General features: G+C 31.4%; 1 protein-coding gene across 7 annotated transcripts in view; it reads right to left on the reverse strand.

Annotated features, from left to right (window-relative positions):
• TBCK (TBC1 domain containing kinase) overlaps window positions 1-21,076 on the reverse strand; it is a 200,420-nt gene that overhangs the window by 135,929 nt on the left and 43,415 nt on the right. For all 7 annotated transcript variants that reach the window (XM_026499132.4, XM_044384227.3, XM_044384224.3 and 4 more), the window contains 4 exons: window positions 16,001-16,115; window positions 14,428-14,501; window positions 6,273-6,414; window positions 1,813-1,873 (listed from right to left, as the gene is read on the reverse strand). In XM_026499132.4, coding sequence (XP_026354917.1) covers window positions 1,813-1,873; window positions 6,273-6,414; window positions 14,428-14,501; window positions 16,001-16,115 — 392 coding nt within the window. The remainder of the gene's footprint in view (window positions 1-1,812; window positions 1,874-6,272; window positions 6,415-14,427; window positions 14,502-16,000; window positions 16,116-21,076) is intronic.

Genomic DNA, 21,076 nt, shown 5'->3' on the forward strand with positions numbered 1-21,076 from the left:
TCTGTAAATGACGTTATCTAATAAAGGGTTAGTTTTCAAAATATTTAAAGAACTTAAACAACTCCTGATCACTGTATTGTAAACTTGAAACTTGAAACACTGTATGTTAACTATACTGTAACTTAAAATAAAATTAAAAAAGAATTTATACAATTCAACAACAACAAAAAATAATCCAACTAAAAATGGGCAGAAGACATGAACAGACAGTTCTCCAAAGAAGACATACAGATGGTTAACAGACACATGAAAAAATGTTCATTATTACACATCATCAGGGAAATGCAAAGTAAAATCACAATGAGATAACCACCTCAAACCTGTCAGGCTAAAATCAAGAAACACAAGAAACAACAAGTGTTGGCAAGGATGTGGAGAAAAAGGAACCCTTGTGCACTGTTGGTAGGAATGCAAACTGGTGCACTCTCTGTGAAAAATAGCATGTAGGTACCTCAAAAAATTAAAAATATAAGTACCATATGATCCAGTAACCCCAGTATAGGGTATTTACTCAAGGAATATGAAAACACTAATTCAAAAAGATATATGCAGCCCTATGTTTATTGCAGCATTATTTACAATAGCCAAATTATGGAAGCAGCCCAAGTGTCCACTGATAGATATATGGATAGCAAAGATGTGGCATATATATACACAATGGAATATTACTTCGCTACAAAAAAGAGCAGATTCCTGCCATTTGCAACAACGTGATCTAGAGAGTATAATGCTAAGTGAAATAAGTAAGAGAAAGACAAATACATATATGATTTCACTCATAGGTGGAATTTAAGAAACAAAACAAATGAAGGAAAAAAAAGAGCCAAAAAAACAAGACTCAACTATAGAGAACAAACTGATGGTTACCAGAGGGGAGATGCATGGCGGGTAGGTGAAACAGGTGAAGGAGAATAAGAATACATTTATCATGATGAGCACTGAGTGATCTCACTGAGTAGTCTATACATTATTGAATCACTATATTGTACACCTGAAATTAATATACACTGTATGTTAACTACACTGGAATTAAAATTAAAAACATAATAAAGTATAAGTTAGTTGGTAGACCATATTAAGAAATCTCTAAGACTTCTTAAAAACCTTATTACCAATCTTTGAAATTAAATGTTGTAAATATGGTAACATTTTATGCAATTATATTTATAATCCATTATTATTTCATATTTATTGATACTTTTCAATACATATTCTTATTTGTAAACACTAGTAATGTGGATACCAATCCATCACTCTTTCACATAAAGTGCTCTATCAGTTTTTCTCTCCTTTATTACCACATGTGCTTTATTTATTCTACTCTAAAGTAGATTACATAAATTTACGTAAACGAATTAAATATTAGGATCTAATATACATGTAAAATAAATGAGCTTGTTATAAGGAAAAATAAATGTTCTTCTCAGTCAGTCATTATTCACACATGATTCATCAAATAGAAAGCTCAACACTTAAGATATATTGTCTGAAGGTAAACTGCTACAGAGAAATATATTTATTCTCATATTTTGATTTCACAACTTAGCTTACTTGGCTAGATCGCGAAGCTAAGAAAATACCTATCCACATTATAATTCCTTAAGTAATGAGTAAGGAAAGTGCTACAATAATATTTCAGAAGGGACTTAAGTTGTCCTATTAATGCTTACCATTGATCATTAGAACATTAAAGAAATTCAGGATATTTCAGTGTATTCACTATTTTAGAACACATTCTTAATGTGTATGATTACTAACAGTCACTAAAGATTATATTTGTAGTTGAAACATAATCATTTGTGAGACACTTACCTAATGTAAGCAAAAATTTTAGTCTTTCAGAAATATCCAAGCTCTGAAATAATTTTCTTCCCTGAATAAAATGGGAGAAGAAATTTGTGTTAACATTTACATCTTTACAGGGAGGCATTGTTTTTTCCCCAGAGATGAAAATGATTTTATCAGGTATTTCTTTTTTTCTTCAGAGGTTTCATTTGACTTTTAAAGTTAGCTCACTAAAGAAAAATCATCAGTTTAAGATTTAAACATTTCATAATTCTAAGGATCATTACATTCTAGTTTTGTCTCAAGCATTCTTCACTTTTGAGACTTACATAACCTGGTTGTCTAGAGAGATTACAGGCCACCAGGAGTCTTATTTGATTAAGAGACTAAGATGACCCCTGGGAAAGACTCATATTATCCTTACATTTACCCAACTAATTTTGATTTATATGTCATAATCTGGGTAATCTGCTGTCTCCATTAAGATACACTCAATGATACTCCTTCATTCTCCCACAATGAATTAGACAAGCATCTTTTGTGCTCCCATAGCACCTGGTACATTTATTTTAAGATACATACATTGTATTTTAATTGTTTCCTTATTATTCAGCTTCAGGGGGCTGCTTGAAATAGAGTCTGGAATCAGTCATAACTTCAACAATTATGTGTTGAGCAACTATTGTGTGCCAAATTGGACTTTTGACCACAAGTTATATAACCTGGCCAAACACTTAACCACCTTAAGTTTCACTTTTCTCATTTATAAAATTGAAATATTAACTGTACATGCCATACAGGTTGCTGTGAGGATTATAGAATATATAAAAAAGTGCCTCACATTTTTTGCACGTAGAAAATCCTTCATAAATGTTGGCTATTATTCTTTTCTTACAAACAAATGAAACTTACCAGATCCTTTAAGTAGACTTAGAAGGAAAGGCTTAAGAAGATAGCCTGGTCTTTATGTGGAGAAAAAAAGACTCTTATTTTTTTTTAATAAAGAGAGAACAAAAAGATTTCTTAAATATTTATGAAAGTAGAACTACAGGTGGAGAGATCATTGAAAAAAAAGTTGCCATTCCTCTCTCCATTTTTTACACTATCTTATTAATCTTTTAGAAATACAGGTTTGATTTTATCAATATCTTGTTTAAAACCTTAAATGGTACCCCATACTTTATATAACTAAATATAAACCTTTCAATTTAGCATTCAAAATCTCCTAGGATATGACTCTAAAATACCTTTCCAATCTAAGTGCTTGCTATTTATCTACCTGTGATGAATACACACACAAACATATATATATACACACAAAGCAGTTCAATTTGATTACTTGCAATACACTGAATATACTCTGCCTATTCAGGCATATTGATGATACAATATGATTGATGATATCATATGATCATATGATTTTGACTGATGTTATTTCCCTACTAGTAATTTTTTTCTTCATGGCTATCAAAATTCTATATATATTCTTTATTTCATTCCCACTCCTGTATGTTAATTTTGTGAGTCAAAGAATTCAAAATTCATATTACTTTCAGCACGTTGATGGCATTGTGCCACTGTTTTCTTACACCCAAGCTACCAAGAAGTTTAATGCCAATCTCATTCTTGGTAGGTAGTATATCTTTTCTTTCTGACACATTTTAAGATTTTCTCATTAATACTGATAAAGTCATCAGAGCTGAGTAAAGGCAGCTTGGCGTGTTAAGAGTACAGCTTTGGATATAGTTACAGGGTACGAATCTGCTTAAGTACTTACTATTATGTAACTAGGACAGGTTGGTTAATTTCTCTGTACCTCAATTTCCTGATCTGTAAACTAAAGATAACAATTAGATAAATTTTATAAGACTGGTGTGAGTATTGATTGAGATAATAAAGCGATTAGAAAAGTACCTGACTTTTGAAAAGTTCTTAATAAATGTTACCCATTATTTCATAATTGGTTATCTCCTAAAAGTTTAGTATATGATTTCTAGGTGTTGGTTGTTGTTATACATTGTGATTTTGTTGTTGTTGTTGTTGTTGATTTGCCCTGCAAAGTAATTGGTGGGTCTTTCAAACCAAGAACTTCACTCTCAGCTTCTGATACTACCAAACGACAGATATTAGAACATCTGGATCTACCATGTCTTTCAAAATTTCTTTTGTATTTTCAATCTCTTTATTTCTTTGTGACATAATCTGAGAGAATTACTCAATTGTTTCCTTTATCTCCTAAAGAACACATACTTTTCAAGTCCTTTCAATGGTGTAAATTCTTCTATTTGTTTCTTTATTGCAGGTATTCTTTTTTATTGCAGGTATATGTATTTACAGCATGTATAGTATTGTAGATGTATTGTTTTAGGTGTTTGGTATTTCTTAGATATGTACTCACCTATACATCGTTTGGACTATGGAAACTTCTGGGTAGCAGAGGGGCTGTACAGCCTTCTGGTGATATGGCAAGAATTTCCCAGCAAAACTGTTTTGGTATAGCTTTTCCTCTATTTCTAGAATTTCTAGTGTACCCAATTTCCCTTTTTAGTTGTTAGTGAGCTATTAATTTATATCTTAATATTTTATATCAATTATAAAGGTTTGATGAGGTAGAGGAAGATTTAAGCTTATGTTCAATATGCTATTCTAAAACTAGACTGTCTAAACTTAAGTATCACTTAAAATGTCAATGAAGTTCCTATTATGAAATTAATATTTCCTTTCTTGGAATTCACATAGCTCTTCTGTATTTATCTTCAAAGTTCATGGACTTGAATTAAATTATAAGCTCTTTGACAATGTGTCTTAATCACAGTTTACCTTGTTACATTTGTCATGATGCTACACAGAGTAAATAGTCATCTACATTTGTTGAATTGAATTACTCATATAAAACATGTCCTGATCATTAGTAAAGAGTTTAGATACGGGTAATATAAAAAAAGGAAAAGCTATATATTTCGCATTTACATTTACATATACTTCACATTCACATTCCAATAAGATTTTTCATTTAGGCTATGATTTTAAACAAAAATGAGATTTGCCATCATTTCATACCAATGAAAAGTAAAATGGTATTTTCCCTTAGAAAAAGCAGTACCAGTATATAAAGCTGCCATGTTATTATGAATATTAAAATATTTTATGATTAAAGTCATAATCATAAAATATTTTTCTTAATCATAAAATATTTTAATATTCATAATAAAAGGTAATACTGACGGACTATTTGCTATGTAACATACTGTACTAAGTACTTTATATATATATTATTTAATTTAATTTTTCTAACTACTATACAATTCAGACAAAAAATTTCTGCTTCTAAAGACCTCAATGTCCAAGTAAAGTACATAAATGTGACACATGCTATAATAGAAGAGGAGAGCAAGGAAGATAAGGACCTAATGCTGGCAGGTATTTGAAAGTAGGACTGAGAGACTGTTAGTTGTCTCTCCAAATCCATTCTCATCTTCTTTCTCAATATTTACGTGTCCAGCTAAAGACTGTATTTCTTAGTCTCCCTTGTACAGATATGCAATGTGGCCACATGAGTAAATTGTCACCGATGAAAAGTAAAGGGTTGATATTTGCCCTTTTAGATTATCTTCTTAAAGAACAGTTGCCACAAACTCACGTCTCTCCTTCCCTTATGCCCAAAAAGGCGATAAAGAAACAACTTCGGAAACCAGACATTTGAGATTGGTAGAGCCATAGCCTAGGTTTGTTCATGACATGGACTGTTACATCAGGGAGAAAAACATCTATGTTCTTTAAGCTAATACATTTTTAATTTCTTTCTTTTTAATAGCAGCTTAGTCTTTGCCCTAATAAATACAGAGGATGTCTGGGAAAGATCTCACAAAACGCAACTCAACTATAAAGTGAATCTTATAGAAAACATAAGAGAACAGAAGAGAAGAAGGTATTTAGGGAGAAAAGAATACCACAGAAAGGGAGAGCATGAACATATCAAAGAGTGTAAGCAGCTTAAGTGTAAGCCTTTCTAGAACTGGTTAATTTTTTTATACTTAGTACAGTGCAAATTCTTTATACTTAGTGACGTACAAACACTTATAAAGATACCAAAATGATAAGCAAATAAATTGTCAAATAGGATTTTTTTTTTTTAAGATTTTACTTATTTATGTGACAGAGAGACAGACAGTGAGAGAGGGAACACAGCAGGGGGAGTCGGAGAGGAAGAAGCAGGCTCATAGCGAAGGAGCCTGATGTGGGACTCCATCCCAGAATGCCGGGATCATGCCCTAAGCCAAAGGCAGACGCTTAACGACTGCGCTACCCAGGCGCCCCGTCAAATAGGATTTTTAAACAAGTCATACTGAGACCTAAGCCTTTTTCCCCCCTTATATCCAGTCAATCCACAAAGCAAAAACATATTACTAAATAGCTTTCTTATTGGAAAACTTATTCTAATAAGCACACAATTTCTTTTTATTAGTTTAATATTTCTTTATACATACCACACAAAGCTCAAATAAGATGATTCCGAGAGACCACACATCTGATTTGGGGCCAGACGGCAATGGTTTTTCACATGGCACGTGATCGGTGGTTTTGAAAATTCCTTGTGCAATTACCTCGGGTGCCAAGTATGATGGATATCTACAATGATATATTAAATAAATGAGTAATTACTACAAACTACAAAGAGAGAAAAGTAGTACTACATTTTTACTATCTGTATGATAAGATCTATGTAAAAGTCCAGTGCAATTAAATTAACAATTTTTGCTAGGAAGAATTCTAAACTAACCATCATAATGTAGGTCTTCATGTCCAGAAATCAAAAGAAAATATATATACATCTCAAATAATTTAAAAACTATTGTGTCTCTCTGAAGCATTAATTCCTTTCTTTGCTTTCCTCTTTTTAACACATTGCCGTCTTACAGCATTCTGTTTTCAGGTATTTTCCTTTCCTTCTTACTACCTGTCTTCTCCTTACACTTATTTAAAGCACATTTTATCTTGGAAAATAGTATGTATTCTTTTTAGTAGAAATGTCAAAATCTTCCAAGATACATAAATTGAAAACTAAGATTCTCTCCCATTTCTGTACCTCAGGAACCCATACATACTTATACAGATAAACCTGACCACCCATCACCACTGCCCTACAGGGCAGCATACTATACATACTACTCTGCACCCCTTTGTTTTTTCACTTAAAGTATGTTTTAGAGATCATTCCATAAAAATAAGTATAGATTGCCTTATTCTCTTTGAAAACTGCCAATAATTTCATTGTATTAATGCACTTAATTTATTTGACCAAACTTTGAAGAATATTTTGGAAGTTCCATTCCTATGTGGATAATCAATCAATTGAGCCCTATTCCATTTATTGAAAACTCTATTTCTCCCCCAACTATTCCATAGTACCACCACAAATAAAATCTCTACATGCATGTTGATTTGCATCTTGGTTTCCTGTTTTGTTCCACTGGTAAACTTGCCTGACACTGTACCATTATACTATCTTAAGTCTAGAACATTATACAAATAATAGCCAATAATTGCTAAGACAAAGTCCTCTCAAAACACACACATCTTTTTCCAAAATCTGTAAAGAACTTATTAAACTCAACACCCAAAGAACAAATAATCCCGTCAAGACATGGGCAGAAGACATGAACAGACACTTCTCCAAAGAAGACGTATAAATGGCCAACAGACACATGAAAAAAATGCTCAACATCACTCTGCATCGAGGACATACAAATCAAAACCACAATGAGATACTAGCTCATACAAGTCAGAATGGCTAAAACTAACAAGTCAGGAAACAACAGATATTGGCGAGGATGCAGAGAAAGGGGAACCCTCTTACACTGTTGGTGGGAATGCAAGCTGGTACAGCCATTCTGGAAGACAGTATGGCGGTTCCTCAAAAAGTTGGAAACACAGGTACCCTACGACCCAGCAATTGCACTACTAGGTATATACCCCAAGGTTACAAATGTAGTGATCCGAAGGGGCACCTGCACCCCAATGTTTATAGCAGCAATGTCCACAATAGCCAAACTATGGAAAGAGCCTAGATGTCTATCAACAGATGAATGGATAAAGAAGATGTGGTATGTATATATGCAATGAAATATTACTCAGCCATCAAAAAAATGAAATTTCACTATTTGAAATGATGTGGATGGCACTAGAAGGTACTACAGTAAGCGAAATAAGTCAATCAGGGAAAGACAATTGTTATGTGAGTTCACTCATATGTGGAATTTAAGAAATGAAACAGAGGAGCAAAGGGGAAGGGAGAGAAAAATAAATTAAGATGAAATCAGAGAAGGGGAAAAACGGTAAAAGACTCTTAACCACAGGAAACAAACTGAGGGTTGCTGGGGAAGAGAGGGGTGGGGGGATGGGGAAACTGGGTGATAGGCATGAAAGAGGGCATGTGATGTAATGAGGACTGGGTATTATATGCAACTGATGAATCACTGAACTCTACCTCTAATATTAACAATATGTTATATGTTAACTAATTGAATTTAAATAAGAAAATATTGAATTCCGCCCCCCCAACCCCCCCCCCCCCATACACACATTTTAATTTCTCTGCAGGAGTGTCTAGGTACTTTTCAGATGTTTGTTCTATATATATACATTTAGAACTATCTTGTCAATGTCTTTCTCTCTTTCTCCCTCCCTTTCTCTCTCTCTCACAAACACACACACGCACACAGAGTTGGAATTTTTATTGAAATTAGATCAAATGTAGAACAGCTTGGGGAGAACTGGCATTTTTCTGATACCGACCCTAACAATTTACGAACAGGTATCTCTATATTTATTTAGGGCTTTCATAATGTCTTTTTAAAAAGATTTATATTTCTTTCACAAAGGTGCTTTCACAGAGGTAAAATACCTGCTTAGATTCTTATTAGGTATTTCATATTCCTTTGCTGATATGTAAACAACTTCTTTGTATTAATTTTGTATCTAGCAACCTCGCTAAACCCTCAGCATTTATGGGAGAATTCTTTTGAGCAGTCTTTATAGATAAGCAAAGATTTGTTTATAGTGACATTTTGTTTCCTCCTTTCTATAATTATAGTTTTTAGTTCTTTTGCTGCCTTATGTGGTAAAACTGCTAATATGAAAATAACTGGTGATAGTTGACATCTTTGTCTTGATCCTCATCTTTTAAAAATAGTTTTAACCTTTCACGAGTATAGTCTCTTTGCAGAACTTTCTGTCAGTGTTAATCATGAATAAATTTTGAAAATTTCTGAACACCTCTTCTGCAATTATTACAAAGATAACACGATTCTTTTCCTTTTATATGCTAATGAACTTAAATACATTAATTAATTACCTAATGTTTAACCAACCTTGCATTCCTGGAATTTTTGTTTCTAGTGATTTCATTTTTAAAAATGAAAATTTTATCTTTTTTCCATTTATTATATCTGATTTCTTTTCCTTGTCCAACTGCATTCATTAGTACCAGATATACACTGGCAAATGATAGTGGTGTTAATAAATATTTTTGTTTAAACCTACTAACTTCTGGGTTGAGATTAATCTCTATCTACTAATAGGCAGATATAGATAGATGGGTGAAATATTCACATTGTCCCTTTTTGTTAAGAATTTAATCAAGAACATTACAATAAATCTATCAAATGTTTTTAAGAAACCACAGAAATGATTATTTGATTTTCTACTTCTGATATATTATCCCATTAAATTATGTTTACAGATCTCCTAAACAATCCGTATGTTCGTAGAATAAACCACACTTAATAGCATCTTCTATAAGCTTCTGGTTATTGTTAACTTTTCTATTTAGGATTTTTAATATTAATATAACATATTTTACTATATAATAATAAATAATCAAATAGGAGTATGATTTATATTTAAACATTTTATGTGGTATCTATGGGAAGACCAGGATTAATGTTAGACTAGCTTATCCAAAAATAATCTGCAAGCTTTTCCTTTAAAAAAAACCTTGAAATGTATAGTATAATAATTTAAATGGCAACAAATTTAACCTTTCATTTCAGGTTTGGTAGAATTTGCCTCTGAGTCTACTCCAGGTATCTCTGTGGGGAAAGGCAATTTCTTCTACATTTCTATAATTGGTGTTTTTAGATTTTAAAATTCTCTTTGGGAGTAAGTTTTGGTGATTTGTATTTCCCTTCCTTTTATTCTAGCTTTCAAATTTGCTCAGAGCTAAGCAAAAAATAATTTATCAAGTCTTCTAATGTTCTCTAACTCTGCAGTTATTTTTCCATTACCATATCTTATTTTGTGCATTTTGAGTTTTTCATCTTTTTCCTGATTAGGTTAACTTTGAACTGTCTTTATTATAGATGCATTTCTTTTTGTCTCTCAGTACATTACTATATTCAGGTGATAGATGTTATAGAAATTTGTTATAGGTTAATTTCAGAATACTTCACTGAAGATAAAAATTTGTATTTATAAAAAGTACAGAAAAATTTTTAGCAGGAAATTCAATGGAAAATATAAAGGAATTGATAAGAAAATCATATTGTTGTATAAAATAACTTCCTATCAGACTAAAACACTGTTAATGTCTTCTGTCTTCTAAACTCATAAATGTAAGCTATTTAATAAAAAAGACAAAGGCTTTATAAACATTATATTCTATAAAATGTGTCAAACTTCTAACTTTCATTTTCTAATGAATTCATTTTATGAATAATTCCATAAAACCTTAAGTTGATCTGCTGAGATGGAAATTCTTTTTCCTCTCAGCGAATCCCCATGGTATTTTATCTGTATCTTTCTTATAGTTCTCAGATGATTATGATACTTATTTTACTTGTTTTATATATGATGTAATAGACTATACACAATATGTAATACTACACATTTTTATGTTTTGTTTTTGTTTATGTTTATATTTAGTATACAAAAGTTTACCCTCCTGTCAAACAAACAAACTTGAGGGCCCTGGTGTATCTTACTCATTTTTATAAGCCCACAACAACTACCAATAAAATTTAAAAATAAGATATGCTCAGTAAGTTTTTGTTAAAAAAATTGTTATTTTTTTAGGGCATCTGGGTGGCTCAGTCCATTAACTATCTGCCTTGGCTCTGGTCACAATCCTGGGGTTCTGTGATCCAGTCCCATATCGGGCTTCCTGCTCAATGGGGAGTCTTGCTTCTCCCTCTGCCCCTCCCCCCTGCTTGTGGTCTCTCTCTCAAATGAATATAAAATCTTTTAAAAAAATAACATTTCCTATAAAGAATGCCAATTAAGACTTCCTTACAATTTAAGTAGACAGTACATAAGTATCAGACATATTGACAATTATTAAATTTAAATCCTATACTCTAGAAACAAAAGAAACAAAACAGCTTTAGAAGAGAAATGAAAATGAGGGGATTTCTGCCTTACTGCATACGTGCATACCTTTTCTTCATTTATCATTAAATTTAGTCATGAGCACAATTATCTGGATTTTTCAATTCTACGGCGATTAGATTACTATGACACCCTGCGATAATGACTGTAATCAAAATATATTTAAGCATATGGAACATCTATGTAATAACATGTAACGCAGGCACTCAAATATCACTTCCATTTCTTTTCTGAATTTTTCTGCAGCCTCCTCCTCACACTATGATTGCCAATACTTATTTACATGTAAGATATAAGTCAATTAAGTCACAGAATATAACTTAAATTCAAATGGGTAAATTAGGCTTTTACATTTCTTTCCATTTTAATGCAATGATGATAATGATACTAATATCTACTTTTAATTTGCTCATATATTTCTCTCATATACAAATTTGTATTATGTCATTTTACTCTAAAGTGATCATATTGCTCTTTTAAATGACATCTCTGGAGACAACTGAAACCTAGTAGAGAAAGGATGGACTTGATATTATAATACCTGTATTCTAGTTTCAATTTTAGCATATATTCTATATGTGATCAGGGTTTCTTAATCTGAAAACAGGAATAATAATGTTTATCTCACAAAACTATTATAAATATTAATGGGTACTATTTTTATAAAAATGGAAAATATGACATAAATGCAATGTTGTATTTTTAATCATCATAACCATGATACATCTAGAAGGCAAATTGTTTATTTTTAATCCTGATTTCCAGCACATCTTATCCAAAAATAATGGTGTGGGTAGTGAAAGGCCAAGTAATACTATAAGTAAATCGTTAAATCCAAGATTTCTGACTGGTGATATCTAGAGGCATAGAGGTGACCCACGCTCCAAAAATTCTCATTTCCCTTCTAATCAAGAATTGATTACACTAATTAATAAAAAAAAACCCTAGGATTGTTTTTAAATGTAGATTATCTCTTTTTAACAACTGTCTCTTCTTTAGCATAGCATTTTAACACTCAAAGAAAATTACCAGAACTTTGCTGTATGGCTGGTGAGGCTTTCATCATCTGTTTGATCTTTTAACAAGGTATTAAGCTACTGGCCAACTGAAATGAATGTCCAATTTCTAACTCTTTATAATATTTTGAAACAGATGTTAACATTTTACTTTGTTGTTCCTTAATATTTGTCTTTTGAATCAACTGCAAGCTTTTTCTGGTGTAAATATTTTCTTTCATGCCTTAGCTGTTTGATCACTTTATTTTTCCTGGCTAATGTTTCACATTTTGCTCTTTGATACTTTCTGGTCAGACCCTTTGGGTCCAAGACTTCAAAGTAAACCAGACCAAATGGCACACAAGACCAATTGTATTCAAGCATTTTAAATTCAAAAGTAGTTCTTCAAAATGCTTGATGTGCTTTACAAAAAATCACTTCCTTTCTTCCATTCGTCACTAGTAAACCTAAAGCATCTTTAAGTAAAAGGTAAAAAAAAATTAAAGTGATTTTTGTTTGCATTATGTTTTTGGAGTTCTTTCTCATACAGCTTGATTTAGACAACATGAAGAATTAGCAATCACATTTACTTCCTGTCAGACTACTGCTCCCTAAAAGTTACTTCAAAAGGCAATTATCACATATGAAAGAAGATACTAGTGCTTTACTGTGGACTTATTTTTATTATACTCAAAAGGGTTTTTATTCCCCCCACAAATAAAAAGTGGCTATTTTTACAAAATATTGTTTTCATGCTTGGAAAACAATTGTTTGTTTCCTCTGACCACAAGTTTTGGTATGCAAAACTTTAAGATGATTAATTTATGTACCTTAATAAGTTGGCCATCAAAAGAGAAAATTTTCCCATTAAACAATGAGCTTCTTGAGGACAGGAACCTATCTTATCTGTTTTTGCACATCCAGCAGCCAGAAGAGCAGGTGCTCAATAAATATTTTCTTAATAATTAAAGGAAGGGATGAACAAGCAACTCACTTTAAGATTACTAGCGATGGCCTAACTAACAAAAATTTTAGGTAAGAAACCTATAATCTACCCTATAAAGTAAAAAGGGTAATTTATAAATGAGTCCTTTTTTAAAAACATCTAATTAAGCAATGTTCTCCTATAGAAACACATTCCATGACTTCAAACCACAATTCTTGGTAATGGAGTGACAGAAATGATTTTAGAGAGCCCAAAGAGCAAAACACAAATGGATATTATTTAAAAAATCACAAAGCAATTGAACAATAGGATTAAGGTCTCTAGATTAGATAACAGTATTACATTAATTTTAATTTCCTTGTTTTCATATTTGTTTTGTGGTCATGTAAGAAAATTCCTTACTTTAGGAAATACAAACTGAAGTATTTAGGGGTAAAAGGGCATCATATGCACTAATTACTCTTAACTGATTCAAAAAAAATATTAATATACACATACACCTATATGTATAAGAAAAAAGAAAGAAAGCAAATGTAGTGAAATGTTGACATTTGGGAAAACTGAGTGAGGGCTATATACGGATTCTTTGTACTATTTTGAAACTTCTATGTATTGAAAATAATGCCAAAATTAAACACTCAAAAAATAAAAGAATTATACTATTAAAATGTCTGAAAAGCGACCACACAATAAATGTAACACAAAAATCTGTATCAAAAGCATCTGGCTAAGAACAGGATAAAATAAACTTTCCTGTCTTGGAGGCCAACATAAACTGGACTTCCATAGCAGAAATGATCAAATACACCTCTCCAAACTTAAACATAGACTTTTAGGTGTAGACTCTACCCCATTACCTCTGATACCTACAATGACTTAACTTGATTCTTAATATACAATTATATCTTATGGACCAAGGAATTTAATTTAGAAAGAGTAGAACATACTATGAGAATGCTTTTTCTCAGTCTTTTAAGGAACACCCATTATCACTGTAAGAATCTGGCCAGCCTTCTTGCCTTAAATTTAACTAATTCTGGGTGAAATGAAATTAATTAGTAAGCATTATAAGATGAAGAAGGTCAATAATCTGTTAGCCTCTCTGCCAATTCAATGAAATATAAACATTAGATATCTTTTGGACACTGGGAAAAACTGTCTACTCTTTAAAAGTATATGGAAAAGTAAAATATGTTAATAAAGAAAAGCTAGTTTTGTGTAAGGAAGTAATATAACTAATAATTAATGAAATATATATTTTATCAAATATTACACAGTTTAAGACATAACTCAGAAAAAAAGAAAACACATTCTTACCCAATTGGGAAATCAACATCATCACCATGAGCTGTCATGTGATAAAGTCCAAATTTAGCCAATTTAACATGTCCCTACAATAATAGTAATAAAAATCACTATTAAATGTTTTAATATTAGTAGCAGGAAAAAGTATCATTATACATTTCATAAATAAAGAAAAAATGAATTTACCATAATTTTAGTTTACCATAATTTTATTAAAAAGTATTTGCCAATGTTTGAAACCTGCTTTATACTCATTACAAATATATGTATAGGCATATGTGTATGTATGTATGTACATACACATATATCACTTATATAGAGATCTCAGAACAACAAATAACACTTAAAATTTTTTGTTTATATTTTCCAGGTATTTTGACAAAACAAAAAAAGCAGAAATGTTCTCGTTTGTCTTGAATCCCTGCTTAGAAATTTTTTGATAATTTTAATAAAAGAATTTTTTTCCAAGGACTTCAAGTCCATTCATAATGTTATAATTTAAACCTGACACGGGAGCTCTTAACTTGAAAAGATCAGTTCACAAATCAAGATATTAGTGAATCTGCTACATTTCTAACAATTTTTATAGTGTTTGAGAAAGTCATAATAATCACAAAAGTGAGGTTCTTAATAAAAAGCAAATATAAATTTTATAAGTCTCTTAAGTTTTCCTCCTTTTAGATACTTAAGACTTTTAAAAAAGTTAAGTTGATTTTAAGATTTGTTTTCTTTTTCTCAAGAATTTTATTTCCCAGCACTATAAAACGTTTATATATTAAAACAACTCAGATTGGTTAGATACTCCACTGCTACAAAAATGAAATTAATGAGTACTACTTTATGATTTTTAATATCATAGGGTAATTGTAGTAAAAGTCTGGGAGAAAATCAGAGGAAAAGAATAATCCTACTACTACAAAAACTACTTCCCCAGAAAAATATCTCTCAAAACTATTTTATGTGCTTATGAAAAAAAATGAAAGTATGATTATTCCTGAAAACATATCTAATCTTGCTACCCATAACTCTCTTATAGAGGTTGACCTGCTTCTTATTAATCTCCCACAAGATTTCCAAGTAGAGAAGTGGCACTCCAATAAGAAAAGAAGCTTGGTATGAACAGCTGGTAAATAAAGAAGATAAATGGAGAATAAAATAAAAAAGAAAAAATGGGGAAGAAGAAAAATAAAGAGCAGAAAATACAATGCAGCTGTGTTATAACAAAAATACTCTATGTAAATAGAGAACTTTCTTAAAATGAAAGCAAATTCAGAGGAAGAATAGACTGGGAAGCTACCATGCCTATTTTTCAGAAAGCGAATGAAAGGAAAAACCAAACATGAAGTTAGAAGATGAATCTTGGGGAAAAAAAGAATAATACATGTGAAAAACACATGGATTTATATAATTTAAAGATAGTTGCTTTTTTTCTAACCACCACAAAGATATCACTTTCATAGAGCCACTTCATTATGAATATTATTAAAACATATTTGTATACTATGGTCCCTCTAAGTGGGTCTGATTTCAGTAGCTTCCAACCACAAACAACAAACAAATATTTAATGTATTATTTGACAATTACCTTTCGGTCCAAAAGAATATTATGAGGAGACAGTGCTCGGTGTACTATACCATGTTTGTTCATATACTGCAAACCTTGAAGTACTTCAAACGCAATGCACAGAACTTTTGAATAGCTACGAAGAAAACAAAAGGTCACAGATCAATAGATCAATTACAAAGCAGATACAAAATCTATTTTAAAGAATAAAATAAGGTATAAAAATTCAGTTATATTTTTATTATTCCTCCTCTATTCAAAGAAAATACAATCTATACAATTTATAAAATATACACTATATACATATTTTGGATTTTCTGATTGCAACAAAATTGATCTGGCAAAGATCCTACAGTTTCCTAAAGCTACTCTAATAGCAGTATTTATTTTTTCCAGGAAGGGAGTTGAATTTTGGTGGCTTGTGATTAACCTTCTGCAGGTTTGGCTTTGCCAAATTATCAGAAAAGTTTCAGATACGTGGCAGAACTAAGTCAAGGAAAACCACTATTCCTGCTCAAGACAAAATGCCTAAGTCCCTGAAAAATAGCTAAAATACATTTTATGGTAGATTTACATGAGGTTACTTTCTATATCAATCCACAAAACAACCTCCAGCAATTTACGATTTATCAAACATTTCTCTTTAATTCTTTCTAAGCCATCTTCCACCGTGATGCCCCGTATCTCTCTCTCTTCATCTCTTTCCATTTTTTTTTTTTTTTAAATCAAGCACCATTCATATGGGAAGTCAGGAATGAGATACAGAAAAGTAGGACAGATGGATTCAGACCCAATCTCCCAAACTATCAATATTAACATTTTGGTATAGATTTCTTTTCTACCCACTTTTTTTTTTTTGCCATTTTGAATTAGACTTTTAAAAATTAAATTAATATCTGCAGGCAATCACTAAAAGTAATTTTTAAAAAAGATATAAATAAGCCAACAGTAGAGATAAAATGGAATTATTTAAAAAAAAAGTCAACCCCAAAGCTGGCAGAATAAAAGGAAAAAAAGAACACAGAACAAATGGAACAATTAGAAAGCAACAGATTTTAATTAGGATGTATCAATCATTATATTAAATGTAAATGTAAACATCTAAACTCACCAATTCAAAGGTAAGAATTGTCAGATTGGATAGGAATTAAGGCTCAATTGTATTCAGGCTATCAGCAACCCACATTAAATAAAAGATGTAAATTAAAAGTAAAAGTAAAAGGATGGAATAACAGGTCACTGGTATCATGGGCTTGCTTGGAGGGACAGGTTAACTACAAAGGAGTATGTGGAAATTTTACCGTTATCTTGATTTTGATGATGATTACACTACTGAGTTTGTCAAACTAACTGACCTGTACACTAAAAAGGTTATATTTTAAAGTATGTAAAGTATAGCTCAAAAAATGTGATGTTAAAAAAAGTAAGCTGAATAAAATTTTCAAAAAAAATACTTGCAATTTGACTCCCTCCTCTAAATTAAAACCATAAGAAAGAACAAGACATGAAAAGCGAAAATCCCTCTCCTCTCATTCTAGTCTGACTTTACAGAGGGATCCACCCTTAGCAGTTTCTGTTTTCAATTCTGCTGGTGGTTAGAATTTTAGTTAATATAATTAAGTCTTCGCTATGCAAGATGATATAATTAACATACTTTTACAACTTTCCCATTTTCCTTTCCCAACTCCTGATTTTTATTAGTTATATTTTTACATTATCAAATTTTATAAATGAAATAAAAGAAATCTACATTTCTTTCTTGAAGGCTAAATGAATAAACAAGTAAATATATAATATGACATGGTGATTAAGTGTTAAGGAGAAAAAGTAGGGAAGAGACAATGTGCGGTAGCAGGTTGCTAATACATATAGAGTGTGATCAAGGAAGGCCTCACTAAAGTGACATTTGTGCAGAAATCTAAAAGAAGTGAAAAACACATGTAGCTCTCTGGGAAACAGGTGATTCAGGCAGAGGGCACAGTAAACAAGTCCTGAACTGGGAGACTGCACAGCAGTTCAGAAAATGCAATGAAGCCACTATGCATGCAGTAGAATGAGCCAAGGGAAATGTGTTAAGAGATGAGGTCAGAGAAATAACAAGGATTCAGATCATGCAGGCCATTTAGGCCATTGTAAAGACTTTGACTTTCACTCTGAGACAGATGGGAAGTGAGTGTCACATTGCCATACTATGATTAGTAAATATTCACTGTAGAACTAAGGAAAAAATATAAACCTAAGCCCCTTAACCCCTAGTTCTCAAGCGAAAAGGTCTCAGTCATCAGGATTTAATAGATACTATAATTATATGATTATAACTATTCATGAAGATTATCATCAGCTAGTATCATTTTTTATACCTCCTATAATTTGTTTTTTATTTTTATTTTATTTGGCTAGAATACATCCATGAGAAAATTTTTCATAAGTGTGGCATAAGTAGGACATTTTAAAGTATGACAGGTCTTAAAATATCTTATTCTTATCTTTAAACTTGGAAAAAGATTTCTCCATTGTCTTTAAGTGTTCTTCATTAATGGTAAGAAGTCCGGTATCAATATAATTTTGTTGTAGATACCTTGTTATTCCTCTCTGAAAGCCTCAGATTCTTTTTCACTTTATCATTAAACTTATAAAATTTTAGTCCAGTATGTCTAGAGTGTGGGCATTTGTGCATTTATGTTAGTAAGCGATAGGTGTGCCCTTTTAACCTGAAGACTTACATGTTCTATTAGCAGAAGAATTAACAAGGAAAAGTTAATTTGTTAGGTCTTTGTTTTCTCACTCTGCTGTATCTTTTAGTTAGAACTCTTAGTGGGCAGGTAAAAATTAGATCCATTCTCCAAACCAACTTTCTGTTTTATTTCCTGTAAGCACAGCCTTTAATCCTATCTCTTCTATTATTTAATTTCCAGATTCTTTTCTGTTCTGTAGTTGTTCCTTTCAATAGATCCTATTCTCTGGTATGGATACATTATTCTTTTGAGTCTCTCTGAGGATAGTTACTAGAATTCTGCTGATTCGGGGGGGGGGGGGAAATGTGTTATCTTCATTTCCTCTGGGGTAAGTTTTTTTGTTTGTTTTCCTCCCTTGGCTCTTTTTCTCTCAGACTTTTTTTTTTTTTTTCTCAAATGTCAGATAATCACTGGTTGTCAGCCATATTTTAAAATAAATTGATATTCTCCATGAAGTATGTAAAAAAGAAACAATAAAAGTTACTATTTATAAATGCTCATTTAAACTATCTTTATCAAATAGTTTCCCACATATTAAAGAGCCACAACAGTCACTCTAAAGCAAACAGGGAATATGTGAAACAAAAACAATTTTAAGTTAATGGAGTTTTCATAACACCCTCAAAAAAGAAACCAAATATGGAAAGGAAAAGTTCCCAAACTTTAAAACAAGCATAGTAACATTGATAAATATGTGCATATGAAAGAATGCAAATGTCTCACCTTTTAGAAAGAAAGAAAAACTTTCCTTGAAATTGACTAACAAAACATAAGAACCTAGTTTTCTAAGTTCATTCAGCTCTGTGAGTCAAGTCTACAGTAGGAATCTCTCTTGTGCTTGTTCTCTTTCTCTGACGTGCACACACACAATTCACAAAATCTTAAAAGCTGATGCCATATTCAGCTATGACACTAGAGGACCTCAGCTGCTCACTGCTTCAATATAGAGGTCTTAAGAAATTAAAACCAAACCTTTAAAGCGATTTTTCCATTAAATCAGTTCTGAAACAGCTGAACACAGAAGATTGCATGTTCAACTTTGTCTACTTGCTTTCCCTGATTGTAAGATATAACTGGAAAATACTTTCATGTCAAAAAGCACATTCATGCTATTATCGAGCTGATGCACATATATGCTGAAATAATTTTTAAAAATTCAAACATAGGAAAGCTGAAGCTCATCACAAACCTTTTCTTAGCTATTACTTGAGACTACACATGAATTTAGCTAATGGACTCCGTATTCTTCAGTATAAATCAGAGTAAATCAGAATTGCTTATCTGTCCTTTTGTACTCTTGGGATTTAATTTTAAAATGTATTTTAAAATATAAGGTATAAGGAGAAGAAAAAGATAGCATTATTTTCTACAATGAGGAGAAATCAGTATTTGTGAAATTCTGTATACTTTTTGCTTTTAAAACTATATTCTTTAATACTGCCAATAATTTAGATCACAAAATCTTTCTAAAAATTTTTTTGAAGTAGCCAATGCGATTATAACACAACAGCAAGGTAAAAAAGAAAGAAATCATATGTCCAGTAATAGCGTGTCACATTTAATTGCAAACAGACTCCAGAAGGAGAGTTAGGATTAAGAGAGTGGGAGTCACACAATTAAAAAAAAAGATGTTGGCAGGGGAATAATAGGACTTCATCCTACACAATTCCCCAGTTAGAATTTTGTTAATAAAGAAATCCATCACTAGTCTAGAAAATGTAAGTGAAACTTCAAGTCAGAAAATATTCTCTTCCTTTTAAAATTTTTAGTTACTACTGTTACTCCCAAAGACTGCCAGGGTAGCATTTACTTTGTTACCATTGTCCTTGATACTCTGAAAAGTTTAATGAGCATAAAAATCTTTGGTGAGTATAAATACATAGATATGGCCAAAAGGTATCTTTCAAAATAATATGCTTAATAATTTTTAATAAAGCAAGAAGATATTTTAAAACACTTTCCTTTATATTTAGACATATCAATTAAATAGCTTTTAGCTGCTTGGTATTGTGTTTTCACACTGCTGTGTTTTTAGGCTCCATGAATATCAAGAGAAAGAACTGATCTCTATAATCAAGAAACCTACAGTATAGTTGGAAAGACAGATTTATAAACTGATAATTTTAAATCAACTGAATTCAACAGAATTTCAATAGAACTCAATAATTAAGTTAGCAGAGGAGAATTAATCATCCATTTCCTCTGTGTTACAAGAAAAAGAAAACATGAACAGTTATTTATTACATTGGTGAAACCAAAACAGATAAAAGTAAATAAATCACTGTACTCTGAGGCAGGTACTAATTTATTCAACTTGTAATCCTTATATCTATCACAGTGACTGTAAGGTAGGAGTTCAATA

Source organism: Ursus arctos, unplaced genomic scaffold (assembly GCF_023065955.2).
Source record: "Ursus arctos isolate Adak ecotype North America unplaced genomic scaffold, UrsArc2.0 scaffold_11, whole genome shotgun sequence".
In the NCBI taxonomy this organism is placed as follows: Eukaryota; Metazoa; Chordata; class Mammalia; order Carnivora; family Ursidae; genus Ursus; species Ursus arctos.